General features: G+C 38.2%; 1 protein-coding gene across 1 annotated transcript in view; it reads right to left on the reverse strand.

Annotated features, from left to right (window-relative positions):
• pdlim2 (PDZ and LIM domain 2 (mystique)) overlaps positions 1 to 14,752 on the reverse strand; it is a 37,165-nt gene that overhangs the window by 7,114 nt on the left and 15,299 nt on the right. Inside the window, exon 6 of the mRNA XM_044111239.1 lies at positions 13,647 to 13,710. Within this exon, the coding sequence (XP_043967174.1) occupies positions 13,647 to 13,710 (64 nt within the window). The remainder of the gene's footprint in view (positions 1 to 13,646; positions 13,711 to 14,752) is intronic.

Raw genomic sequence — 14,752 nt, forward strand, 5'->3', positions numbered from 1 at the left:
CTGTGAAAACATGGAAATCTGTTTTCTCCAACATGGGTGTAAGGGCAAGATGACATCTTTCTTCTCGCAACTTATCAGCGCATTAACTCATTTCTTTTGCGATGGCTGACAAATTTGTGATTTGTCAGAAATTAGAATTGGGTGTAGATACTATACTAACAAATACTGAAGAAAGAGTGGCCTATGAGCACATAAGTGCTGTGCACTTGAGTTTCTTGTAAAGTATGAAACGTCCTGGGAAGAGCAAACTTTGTTCAAGCCAGCTGAAGAAAATTTTTTTTTTCCATCTGTTCTTGTGGAGTATGTAGAAGGGGGAACGGTTCTGTTACACTCATAAAGAAAGCAAAATCCCGATTCTATCAGCCTCTACACCTGAGATGACATCAGTTACAGCCTAAAAACACAATGATAGACAATGATAACCAAAGTACTGCATACAAAACAATAGCGGTCACACATCATCATATGTGAATGAAACACATATTACAGTTTCATCCAGCAAAAACAATACATTGTATGACTTTGTTTTTGATAGCCTGAGTTTCTATTAACAACCAACATCCATCTCTGCATCAACATTTTTAATCCAGATTTCCTTTTATAGCAAGAAACTTGCTTCATTCCATCCTCTAGTTTTAACCACTCCAAATGTCAATAACAGTGTTTGTTTTATAAATATGCTTTTAGGCACTTCAGTAGTTTTCAAATGGAGGTCAGAGATGCAGTGCTGCTGCTGGAAATATTACGAAGCTGCGTTTTACATCACCACCAATCAGGAGAGAATGTTTGATCATTATGTGAATTACGTTCTTCTACCACAAGAGGGCGCCACATACCAAGTGAATACCATCAGCTAATGAACAATGTATCTCAACAGATGCGAATACATGCGTCAGCTACTTGGATAAAAAGACACCTAACTATGAAGTTATACTTGCATTAAGAGCAATGGTGGATTTGTTCAACTTAAATTATATCAGTATAAGAAGGGTATGTTAAAATGACAAGCTACATGTGTGTACACTCTGAACCCCAGGACAAAGGCTCAGTACATCACTCAGGACACTTTTATTGTCAGGATTGTTACTACTATAAGGCCGTCTCCTTTCTAACTATGTCCACCTGTAAAGCTGACCAGCGTTAAAAGCATTTTGACTGTAACAGACCAGGTTAATCAATGCAAAACACATTCAAACTTCAGCTTTGAAATTGTTTGAGTAACAGTCCTCATAGTCCCTAAAAACTAATGAAAACATCTTGCACAATAAAGCTCAGCGAGTTTTCCTCCCTGTACAGTCACCAGCTGGCATCAGTGTTGCACAGGCTCCATCCAAGAGAGAAAATGACTCCACCCAACTTTTCAAGCAGTTCGAGACTAAAGTCAGAGCTGATTGTGGAACCCGACAGAAACACAGTGGCACGGATGAAATGGATGATTTTTGTGGTTGATGCTAGCACCCGCTTCCAATTCAGCATGTCTTTGAACAATAGCTCTGTTCTCAATTGAGTCCAATTTTCCTCCTCTTTTTTCTTTCCAGAGTGGGCAGATTAGTGGTGGATGCCAGGAAGCTTTTACCAGAAACGATCATTGGGACGGCTCCCTTCGAATTTTTCCCCCCTATATAAACCCAGTAATATGACTCAGAACTCAGACAATCCGTCAGACTACAAAACTACTCATCCGATTGCTCTCCTGCTGTGAAGCAATCTAAAGTTCATATACCTGATGGACACACATGCTTTAGAGACTTTTTTGAGATAGACCAACTAAAGTCCAACATCATGTGGATATAAATCCCTCCTAATGCAAACAAGGTGGAGCTTACATAACCGTGGATCTTCAAGATCTACAGTCTAAAAATGTAATCTACAAGAGTTAAGAGAAATGCAATGAACGCAACAATAGAAAAGCTGAAGAGTGAAAAAAAACAGCCACTTTAAAAGGCACATATCTGTTCAATTACTTAACACAAACACTGAAAATTGCTTCCAACTCAATGTATTTAGGCATCTAGATGCGGTACATGAAACTTAAGCCCAACAATGTGGATAAAGAAGGCGATTTAAGTGACTTTGAACACTGAATGGTTGATGATTCCAGACAGATTGGTCTCGGTACTTCAGAGATCGCTGATCTACTGGGATTTTCTCCTCACAACTATTGTTTAGGTTCACAGAAAACAGACTGCCAAATTTCCAGTGAGCAGCAGTTGTGAGGATGAAAATGCCATGCTTATATCATAGTAGAATGGGTAGGCTGGCTTGAGATGAAAAAAGGCAACAGTGCCTTAAATCGTCAATCATAACCAAAGAATGCAGAAAACCCATCTCTGAATGCACAACATGTTGAACCTTGAAGAAGAGATTCAGTGGCAGAAGACCAAAACAGGTGCCAGCTGAACAGGTAGGCTACAATTTGCACAGGCTCACCAACATTTGACGAAAGATTGAGAAAATATTGACTGATCTGAAGGCGATTTAAGTTGCAACTTCAGTTGCAACTGACTTTAGCATAATCGGCATAAAAAACATGGATCCATCTTTGCTTCATTCACACACTGGATAATATTAATTGTATAATTCTTTAGGGGATCTTTTTTTGCATCCTTTGTGTGAATTGACACAAATTAACTCTAGTTAAACAGGCAGTGGCCTATCGGAGTACTGTTGACCTTTTTCTTTGCTTTATCGTCACTTTGTTACCCATTATCTGATGACTTCTCCAAACAAGATAACGCACCATGTCACAAAGGTCAAACCAAACATGAAAATAACTTCACATGTTCACTGTGCTCGAGTGGTGTTCACAGTTAAAAGATCTTAAGTACTATTGAGATGTGTTGGAATGGGAGTTTTGCATCACCAACATGCAGCAGAAAAATCTGCTACCACTACCAGATATGTCAATTTGGACTGAATTCATTGAATGTTTCCAACACGCTGCTAGAAATCTTAAGACGCATCTGAGATCAAAATGGGTGTTTGGGAATACAACGATGGCGGATTCTTGGCTACAAATGTACTGGCCAGATTTTATTTCTCACTTTCTGTCAGAAAAGAACTTGTTGATTGAATAAAACATTTCAATTAAAACCTTCCCTGGGCAAGGATAATTTTGGGCAATATGATGGTACCCCCTTTACAACCAAACATCAGTCTGATGATCATCAAACCTTCTACATTTGAGCTACATTTTTGTAAGGAAAAATTTTCATTGGACTTGATGAAGAAGCTTCAGAATCCATGTCAGTTTCTGTCCGAAGTTGCTCGTCCAGTAAAGCGTTCAGTAAAAATCAATAAATCACACACAATTTTGTTTTTTGCTTTTTTGTGTCTCTCCTACAATCCCGTGTTCCCATTAAGGCCCCTAAATGTTCATGACAGGAAAACAATCAAGAATTTTTGGGCATAATTTTAAAAACAGTTTGTTTTCCCCTGAGGTTTCCTTTTAGCATAATTGTAGTTTCTGGAAAGAAAAATGTATGTTTTTCCACTTACTTTGAACAAAAACTAAATGTTGCACAACCAAAGCAGGAACCTCGTCATCATTAACCATTTTGCAGAAACCATCACTAGAATATGAGCCCAGTAACAGTGGCATAGCTGACATACCCTTAAACTGTAGAATCCTCCATTACAACTACAAACATTATTGCTCCATTCAAATGTATTACTCATGGTTGATTTAAAGCTTCAATGCCTTTTCAAACTCCAACCTTGGCACTGCCTACAATGTCCCTTTGTTTTATCTAACTGCAGACTTGTGAAGGGGTGCTGGCTAAAGTAGGGAAGCCTGTTTGTTTTTCATCTTGGATAGCAACATGGCCATAGATGGGAGAGAACGCAGAGGAATATCAGCCAGTTTTCAGCGGTTCATGTGGCTGCCAAGAGGAGGAAGCGTTGATTAAAGCTGTACAGAACTGTAATCAAAAGTTCATAGTCAACAAACCCAAGATCATTAGGGCAAGTCTCTGGTATGCTACACTGGCTTCAAGTTGCACATCCAATAACACATACCACTTTTCACTTTACAACCCATGAACATTTAGAGGAATGAGAGCACTTATATTAAAAAAACACAAGTATGCTTTTATAAAATGATAAGGTCTTTTACAAACAGCATTACTAAAATTAGAGGTCTCATCAGTCACAGCTTTATTTTGACAGTCAGTTTGTAATGAGAAAAGAAGATGGTGACTTTGGGGAAAGGTGGAATCACATTTTCCAGTTCGTTCTGAATAAACAGATCTCCAAATGAGACAACCATGAATTTCTTTATATTCATGGTTATAAAGAACAGTTTTTTTTGTTTTTTTTTTTTAAATAAATGGATAGTTTTTAATTTCTATGTGTGGAGTTTGGCCAAAAAAAAAAAAAAAACTTGAAGCAACTTTTTGTTTTTCAATCTCCAAAATGTTTCCATAATTGTGGTTGGTGCTACAAAGACAGCTGCAGAAAAGATGTTCCCCCTGTCCAATATTTATTTGAATAATCCCTTTATTTCATTTATACTCTACTCACCCATGAAAAGGGAACATGTTTGAAGAAACCAAACAGTTTCTTTCAGAAAACTATTTCAAGCTGGAATCTTGCAGTCCCCCAAATCCATAACGATGCCAGTTTGTGTGTTGCAGACTACTCAAAAGTTGTATATACAAAATACAAGCACCAAACACAGAGAAAATGATAAACTGTAGTAAAAGGGTGGCTGTCTGAGGCCGATGGGAGACACTGGGGACAGTGCCAGCAGATGAGACTTCAGTCTGGCTCCAAGCAAACCACTTTGCATCATCATTACCACCCTGCAGCTTCAATTACAGGGCATTGGGTGCAGCATAGGAGTGATGCCTAGAGCAGTTTGTATTTTGGGAAGTCTAGCGCTGCTGTGAGAAGGTGCGATAACTGATGATTTTGTATTCACCACAGACATGAGTCCAGCAGGACAGCAGGTTCTGTAGTAAATTGGAGCAGTGCATGCTGTTTCCCCATCAGCCTACTTTTGGTAAAGGTCTTGAAAGAAGATTAAGACCAAATAACCTTTACTTCATCCATTGTTACTGTGAGACTTCATGTGAAAACTGAACCCAGGCAATGGTTGCCATTTTCAAGCCTGGTTGTAAGAAAAACATGAAGGCTATAAAAGGCAAATCCTCACTTCAAACAACTTTAACTTTTGAAATGTTACATCCTACCGCTGTATCTTTACAGGAGCCATAAAGTGTAGTCTCTGTTGCAAATATAAAACTACTAGAGCAGTGAAGTCTTATGTACATAATAACACTATCAGATCCATCTACCCAGAACCTGATGGCAATACCAGATACTTCTGCTGATCTAATAACCAGCAGAATGATCTGGCTGCACCCATCATCATTTCTGTTGGAGTGGAAGAATGAAGCTTAATGTATGCAAACCTTTTTTTTTTAGAAAATATCCGAAGGGCCTCGTTATAACACTAAACAAACCATGACCATTGTTGTTTGTTGGGGACAAGGTGCTAATATTAAAGGGAACCCTGATATACACGGATAGCAGGAAGAAGATAATACTGCATAACATACAGTCGCAGTAGCTTAAACCGGCAATTACCTTCCACTGAGTTAGATTAGGTAGATGCCAAAGACAGCTCAGATAAAAGCTACTTGAAACGAGTCAGCTCAACATACAGGAAAAAATAAATGCTTAAAAATATGAGATTTTCTCATGAACTATTATTTTATTTCCTATCAAAGGTATCCATCATAACCTGACTGCAGTGTCCAACTATCACAGCAATACATTCAGTTTTAAAAGCACAACAAAGTCTTTTCAATCCTCTAAATCCATCTGACTGCTGCAGATATAAAACACGTGTGTAAACTCAGAGGGCATATGAACAGTGGAAGGAAAATAATAGGATCACTTTACACTATGCATAAGACACAATATAAAGTAATACGTGTCATTTCACACCTATCTACAATTAAAATTATACAGCAACAATAATCAACCAGATACCTCCAGGAATACTTAGGTCTGAGGACAAAAACCTGATCTTTTCTCTGCTGAATCCTGCATCATCTCCAACAATATTTTTCTGCAAATATGTTGTGGCACAATAAGAAAATTAGGACTGTGAAGAGGAGGGAACTAAGGACAGCAACTTAAGGTTTTCACCGTTAGTGAGCAAATAAAGATGACGACAACGTCTTTCTAAAAGCATCATTGAAGAATTGACTGTGCAATTTGCAAATCTGCTTTAAAGATGAAGTTTTGTTTAAATAGTTTTTAGCAGTGAGTCTAATACGTTGAATTTTGTTACTCATGTATGCATCATATATGATTCTTGAATCATTGAGCAATAAAGTAAGTAATGTAGGTGGTCTGAGTCAGCCTCTACCACACATTACCATTAAAAATCTGAGGGATAAATACAAGTCTGAACGTTTATTTACACATTTCTGGTGCCATGGGAAACCGTTTCTCCAGACTTCAATGAATTTTCCCCAAACGACTTCAGTGGATATGAAGCTCATTACACATCTGTAGCTCATTATGGACAATAAATGGTCACACAAATCTCATTACTTTTATCAAAGAGAATCAAAACATGTTCACTGTAAAAAATAAAAACAAATCACAATGAAAGAAGTAAAGATGGGGGAGGAACCCATGCCTCGTAATACCCTGCAAAATAAGTAAATAAATAAATAAATAAATAAATAAATAAATCTGAATTTGGGAGAGAAAAATGTGCAAAAATAAATGCTTACAACAGGTTTGATTCAAGCATGCAGCCAGCAGTGGGTTATAAATGGAAATCTTTGTGTGGAACTCGGGATAGGGGAAAGGAATGCATAACATTTTTAAGTAAACAAACATTAAAAAGACAGATTTCAAAGTCACTAAAAACAACTAAATCCCATCTTTGAAACTATAAATTTTAGATTTGCATAGTACCAAAAGAAAAACAAATTAAACCATACACAAAAAAAACATGAGCAATTAAAACTGCTGCAGATCAGTGATTAGTACGACTGACTGTGTATTACACCTTCATAAACATGGGCAGCCTGAAACCACAACCTTCACCCAGTCTCTAAATGAACCATCTATATTTTAACCAGATGCATACGTCCTACAGTTTTATCTGAAGCTAAAGACACACTAAAAGCTTTTCTGCCATAATTTATGCACGATTCCAAGCACGTCAAGTCTGAAGTAGCCGGGAAGAGATGGCAAGGCCAGTTGGCAGAAAAATCTGTGAGAAGAAATAAAAAATAAAAAAAACTCTAAAATGTACATTGAAAATCTCAGTCACAGTTAAACAGGTTTGTATATTTTAAACCAAAACTGGATGCAGACCCATAGAGTGAGCTGATTACAGATGTGAACGCATATTTGAATGATAAAAAGACTATGCGAGACACAGGAAATGGCTTCAAAAAACAACTTTCTAGCTTATTAGAAAGACTTTAAACATGACCAATACTTATTTATTTTTATATTAGCCAAAGAGAAAAAAATAAAGAAGTGATGGCAGATCAGTCATGTTAGTTTACTTCCTTCTCATAAACTCCAATAAAGTGAATTTATCTCAGGTTTCCTCAAGTAACAAACATTTTCTACCACAGCCAATAAGGTTTTGATTGGCCACAGATAAACAAATTGCCTCATTATAGCCATCAGCTGGTATGTTAAATCATATTCTTCATGACAGTTTGGTTTTAATTGGTTTGACCAATCAGATCTGGTGTCCCACATCAGGCGTAGATGTTGAGTATGATGAATAATTTTTAGGTTTCTTGACCAGAAATCTGCAGAAATCAGTCTGTCTGCATTTACTTTAAGTCTCATAAAATCTCTAAGTATGTAAAAGGTGTGTACTGTTCACCACTGTATTTATTTATCTGCATCGAAATGTACCAAGTTATTCTGTTCAAGCTCAAATGCTTCACTAACTTTAATTAAAGACAACTATGTGTAAGTTTCAAATCCAAATCCTTGAATTTTTATGAAAATTTTCATAAATAACTTGACTAAGATACGCATCAAATTTTGTCCAGTTTAAAGTGCAAGTGTCTTCTAACTATAGCAACGATTTATGACCAACAAATGAAAACCATTGTTCTAAAATATAGGTGTGCTCTCTACTATAAAACTACAGGACATAAAGTCTGTTTCTGTTGGAATGAATACATTGAGGATTCCTTATTAATGCTGTTGCCTCGAGAGCAGCTTGTGGAATGATGAATCGCCCCTCAGCCACCTTCGTAAAAGGCACCGACTCACAAAAAGAGCCCTCTCCTTCCCACCAACAGCTCCCAATAAAATGCAAAAGGCCAGCTATTCCTCATGTGCACACCCGGAGGGCTGGAAAGCTCAGGGAACCAAACAGGGATCCAGTTTGCTCTTCCACTCCAGGGGAAAGGAAAACAGACAGGCTCATCAGTCAGTGGGGATGAGGAGAGGCATGCTGCCCATGGAGTGGCCACAATAGACCCAGGCTTAACGGCTTGCAGTCCATGTGAAAAGGCCTCACACTGGCCAGTCACAGAGCTCACTGTGCAGAGGAGAAGAAAACATCCATCCACTAAAACCACAGCCAGTAGCATTCCCTGGACACTGGCTTGGCTTACCCCCTCAACAACATGCCAAACCAAACAGGAAGAGCAGGCATAGCAGACCTGAAATAGTAGATCATTCAAAGCCATCGTTGTCAAGTAAAACATGTGCATTTGTGTACTTTGAGGCAAACGAGAAACTCCAATAAAGTGAATTTATCTCAGGTTTCCTCAAGTAACAGCAAACATTTTCTACCACAGCCAGCAAGGTTTTGATTGGCCACAGATAAACTTTTTTCTATGTCTGAATCTTTTCAAAGATTTGTTTCAAAGCAAAGACCGCACAGCTTTGCACCACCATAACTTTGAAAATGGACCAACACAGAGCCTTATGCTGCTATGCCTGCTAATATCCTCTGGACATGTACGCGACATGATTTATGGAGAGGCTGACCCCTCCATCTTTGGACAAAGTGCTTCGCGGTGACACATTTCAATCCCGAGAAAAATAAGTTGAATTTAGCAGAGAGGAAATGTTGGGTCTACAATTATCTAAAAGCGTGTGTCACCCTGATATATTTGGCCGTGCTGTGCTTGAAGGAATATTTATACAGCAACTGTTGTGTCACAGTGCACCATCAGGCGAGCCACAAAGGCAAGCCTTCCTAACCTCAAAATGGATCCTTAAAAACACAGACTGGGAGCTCAGACATAATGACCGAGTTATGGTTCATGTCTCATGAGAAGTCGTTTTGTTTTGGCCCTGTTCAGTGCAATCAAGATCTCATTGTGGCCACTACTTGATGATATAAACAAATGCTCTGAATCATGACAGTCGCCAAACTGCCTCAGATATAATCTCAGTTTACAGGAATCTAGGAAACGTTTACCTTTTGACTCAGTGATGAGCTAGCAGATATTAAAGTCGGCAAACAAAACAAGTCAAGCACATCCTGGCATGACGAGACAAAACACCACGTATGTCAAAAACCGTTAATATTGGACTGAAATTGAAACTTTTTTTCCCCCCCGCATAGACACTTCCTTTAATATTATGCAACACATCCAAATCTATGAGGTTTGTAAGGGTTTTTGTATTAAGGGTGCAGAGTTTGGTTGATTCAGGACACTTTAGCAGGTTTGATACTTCCAATACAGAAGAACATACCGTGGCTTGCAAAGGTATTTATACACTTTGAACTTCCACATTTTGATTGCAATCTTCGTTTTATATAGGAAGATTGTGTGTGACAGACAAATGCAAACTACTGCATTGAAAACCGGTTGTAGTTCTCCTCAAATTCAAATTTTTTTCATCTAAAATTGGGGTGTGCATTGTAATAAGCCCGTCTGAGTCAATGTGTATACAACATTTTTCTCCAGTCAGAACTGCAAGGCTTTTAGTGTAGTCTGAAAAAGTCTGGCACATCTAGATGCTGTGCTGCCGAGTTGAATGAACAAAAAATGCTTCATGGTTTGTGACAACAGAAAGTCAGAAGTAGCATGGCTATCTTTTTGTGGTTGCACATTGGTAAAAAGAGGAAACGTTGGAACATGAATACATTTGCAAAGCACTAGATAAAATGCAGTACTAGTTTTATGCAAGAAATCTTAAGCTTTTCAGCTATTATGCACATATTCTGTGTAATGCTGCAGGCACAGTTAAATCCAAATTAGGAACATTTCACATTAAGGACATCTTGGGAATTTCAGGAGGCTCCTTGGTGTCCATTCTGCTCCACCTCGACCCCCTCCAGTCGCCTCCCCTTTCTCTGTTCATCACACAACAACAAGCCTTGTGACACGAGGGAAAAGCAGCACCAGGCTTCCACTGCCATCACAGCCACTATTGTCAAAGGGCTTTTTCTCAAGCTATCCAACACCATGGAAAACAGGGGATCTTGTTGCGCATCCTACTCTCTCCGCTCAGGAAGCCAAGTGAAGGGTGGAAAAACCTTTTAGGGGCTTTTTCAGTGAGCTTGATCACCTGATACAGCAGGGCTCTGCACCTTTCACGCAGGACAGAAGGCCTTGTCATGGACTCACCACATCTCCACACTCATTGGGCTGCAGTGTTTCCGCCAGCCTGAGCAGCATAATGCACAATGAAGCCATGGTAGGAATCTTCCCAGCCATTTTCCCCCAAACAAGCTGCAAGAAAGAAATCTACTTGTACGGAGCTGGAGTAGGAGGTTCACCGTCACAACACGGTAGTGATCAATTATACCGCCGAGTCAGGTAAAACAAAATGTAAATGTATATTAAATTGCAATAAATAAAATACTAGGCAGCACATTAATAGATGGAATAAAGTTGGTGGAAAAAATTTACTTTAGGACAAAGGACCATAAGGATTCCGATGTAGGAAAAGCTAAAGACATACAAACATATTAAACAAAAATTCCATTAATATCAAAAACATGTCACAAGATCTTGTGTCAAAAGCAGTTTTCCTCCCAAAAAGTTTCTGATGAGCCCTTCCACCAAAACATAGCTCTTAATGTGGCCTTTAGATGGCTGACTCCCAGTTCTATCCTCCAGGATTTGCAGAAAGCCACATCAAGCTGAACCCCACTGTGGGTTTTTGAATGTGGTTTTTAATGCTAAAAAGCCCTACTCTAATATTTCAGTGGGTTACTTAAGGCTTTAGTTAGAGAAGGCACCATTTCAAGCCTGATGGCAAGTCATGCCACAATTTGCACAATTGTGCTTAAAAGGAACATGTAGCAAACCAGCTGCTGGCAAATACTTTTTCAGCAACTAAACACACCAATGTCCCCTGGCCTAGAGTCAGAATGCTGCATGGAAAATTCCTACAGTTCCCACAATGCACCACAATGTTTTTGTTAGATCATTCCTAGTGAAACAGAGACAGTTCACTGAATTCAATAAATCACTTCTCAAAAAGATGAGTTGTGCTTTTAAGTCGCTAAACTTTCAAATGTAAAGTCTCAATTTAAAAAAAAAATGAGTATCAGAATATTTAATTTAAAAAATATTTAAATAACCACTTTGGTTTCAAAAAACTCTTTTTATAAGATATAAAAAGGGAAATGAGTTTATCAAAACAACTTAATTCAATTGGTGCAACATTCATATAGCAAATTTTATCTCAAACAACAGAGCCCTTTGTCACAGTCCAAGTTATACTGACCTCAAATCACCCAGCTGAGTAAATGGCTGGCTTTTGAATCATGAGCGATAAGGAAAGATTGTGTTTAAATACTCATTTTGAACTCATTTTGACTTCAGGGCTTAAGTATAAAAGTGGTGAAAGCTGGTCTATAGAAGCTCATAATTCCCCAATAACTATTGCTTTCACTGAGAAACATTGCAGCTACTATCAGATAACTGGAAAACACAACAGAGGAGATTAATAATACTCAACTACACTGCGTTTCTTCATGTAAAAAACCCTCCGAAACTAAACTTTCCTTATAAATTGAGCAGAAAAACCTGAAGGCACCAGGTCCATGAAGTGAAATTCCACACTATTAGGAACTATTCATGATATATATAACAAACTATAATGATCACCAGACTTTTCAAATTCTGCATCATTTTCCTTCCACTTTGATGGCCAGCACTGTTGTATGCTTTGCACAAAAAGCATCTGGAAAGAATGCCTGGTAACAGTTTACTCTAGTGCAGAACAATGGTCTCATCTCTTGCTGCAAATGACGTTTTCTGCACTCCTGGCAGGTCTCACATGAGCAGGGAGCCAGTTTTTACACATGCAAAACTTCAGTCCGAAATCATTAACTTCTGTTATTATCGGACACATTTTCAAGAAAACAGAAAACACCTGAATATCCTCAAGATCCACTTGCACCCACTGGACCCAAGTTCTAGCACAGTCTCAGAAAATCATTATAGGATATATCTTTTTTTATTCAACAAGCAAGTAATCCATGCTCTCTTCATGGTCTCATGAACTGGACCTTCTTAGCCAGCTGCCTTCTAAAAAGAACGCTTGATTGTTTTTAAGTTCAAACCTCTGAGTATTTATCTAACTTTATGCCTTATCTCAAGTTATAAAAAAAATGTCTGGAATTTTTTGAGCCACCACAAAAGGTCGTGAATGTTTTCTTTTCCCCCACTGTTGTCATTTCACATGTTTTGTCATCTACTGGGACCAAATGTATGAGATCAACTATGTAAGCATAGCTGAAATAGCTAGTGATGAACTTTCCCACAACATTTTTCTCTTTAATTCAATGAAGTCTTTCCAGATGCCCTGGTCTCCCCCTCTTTTTTTGTAGGAAGAATAAATAGACACAGCATAGATTACAAGAACTCTTAGAACCCCACGTCTGTATTTCACGTCTCGTTTGCCATGCTTGGAGTACAATTTGTCTCCTTTCAGACAGTCAAAGGTTAAAGCATTGTTCTGACACAATGCCATAATTTTTTTGTTGAAATGATCTCTGAATGGCTCCAAACTGCTGCAAAGCATAATGTCAAATATTTTTAAAGGCTGACCTTTGAAGCCCATACACTCCCTGCTATAAAAATGTCAAAGCTCGCCGTTCCCTGCCTTTCCTGTCGCATGCAAGACCGTCCACAAACTCCTTTTAGGGCACCTTCTGTGGCATCGGAGACCAACAACCCAGTAGGAAAGGCAAAGAATTTAATTTTTTTATTCTTGCAAACCGGGCCATTGCAGTTAAAATAAATATGGAAAGGAGGGTGAAAAAGAAAAAAAAAAAAAAAAAAAACATGTTTCTCAGTGAACACGAGTCCAAAACTCCAACTCCATATGCGTGATAGTTTTATTTTCAAGGAGCCAGTACAGGCTGCATGTACCCAGGCAATAATTCTGGTGCTTATATTCAATATAGAAAGAGTGAAAAAACAGAGATTCAACCAAAAACCACAGCAAACTGGAAACAGTTAAGACATAATATTTATATACAGTTTATTCCTCCTAATGCTAATTAAACGCATTTTACAGTGCGAGAACATCTACACTGTTGAAGAATAGACATAAATTAGCAACTGAAATGGTGGACAAGTCATAAACGTAAATCTCAGACAAGTAAAAAAACGTCTCTGATGGCAAAATTTACAAGAAAATCCAAGAAGAGTTTGGCTGAAACCAACCTGAGAGTGTGGCCTGGACAGACGGTTGTTTTTATCCTCTGGTGACCATGAGCGCAGCTGCACACTGTAAAATATGGACAAAAATAAGTCAATGATGCATAATAATTCCTAAATCAGCCAGCATACAGCATCTTGTGACTTTACAAACCCACATTAAACTTTTTCCTCATTTCGCCACATATATATACTTCAGCGTAACACAACCAACATAAAGTAGAGTAAGTGGAGAGAAGAGTACTGTAGACATGACTTTGGTGGCAGCATCATGCCGTGGGGATGCTTTCCTTCAGCAGAGACAAGGAAGCTGGTCAGAGTTCATGGTAAAAATATATAGAGGCCGTAAAAGACTTTGAAACTGGGACGGAGGGTAACTTTCCTGGACACTGAGTTACAGCACAACAGTTTATATCACAGCAAATTGATGTCTTTGAATGTTCTAGTCAAAGTCCATATCTCAATTTGGCAGAGTATTTTGCAAAAGTGATGTTTGCAAATCCAAAGTAAAAGAAATGGAAAAATAAAAACCTGCCTCCAGATGCACAAAGCTGTAAAGAGAGATAGCTTTGTCTTTCTTGCATCTTTTACTGCAGCAAAAGGTTGTTTTTCAGGATACTGACTGGTGCATGGTGAAAAAAAATGGATGTCAGATTTTTTTGTGCAAGATCTTGAAAACCCTTCTAATTTCACTTCATCTTGACAAAATGAGATGTGTTTTTCTATTTAAGAGATAAAAAAGGAACAGTGAACAAGACATTTTCATGTTTTTTTTTTGTTTTGTTTGTCCTGCAGTAGCTTTTGGGAATTTAAGACCATATTATGCCCCAGAAAATGTCCTAGCCATCATGCCTTTGTCTGATTTCACATCCTTACAAAGCAAGAACAATTTAAATCTACTCATGATCTACAGTAGTTCAGCAGCAGATTATTACTTATTATTTTAAAACTGATGACAAAACACTGTTGCGCTGAAGCATTTATGAGTCCAGACAAAAGCAACAAACTGTTTCCAATAAAAATTGTCCAGGGGAGCGAGCAACTGCACCACACAACCAGAAACTATGGTGAACATTCCCCATTCTGCCTTTTGTTGAACTCAATGCAAAAGA

The sequence above is a fragment of the Gambusia affinis genome, linkage group LG03, assembly GCF_019740435.1.
Source record: "Gambusia affinis linkage group LG03, SWU_Gaff_1.0, whole genome shotgun sequence".
Classification (NCBI taxonomy): Eukaryota; Metazoa; Chordata; class Actinopteri; order Cyprinodontiformes; family Poeciliidae; genus Gambusia; species Gambusia affinis.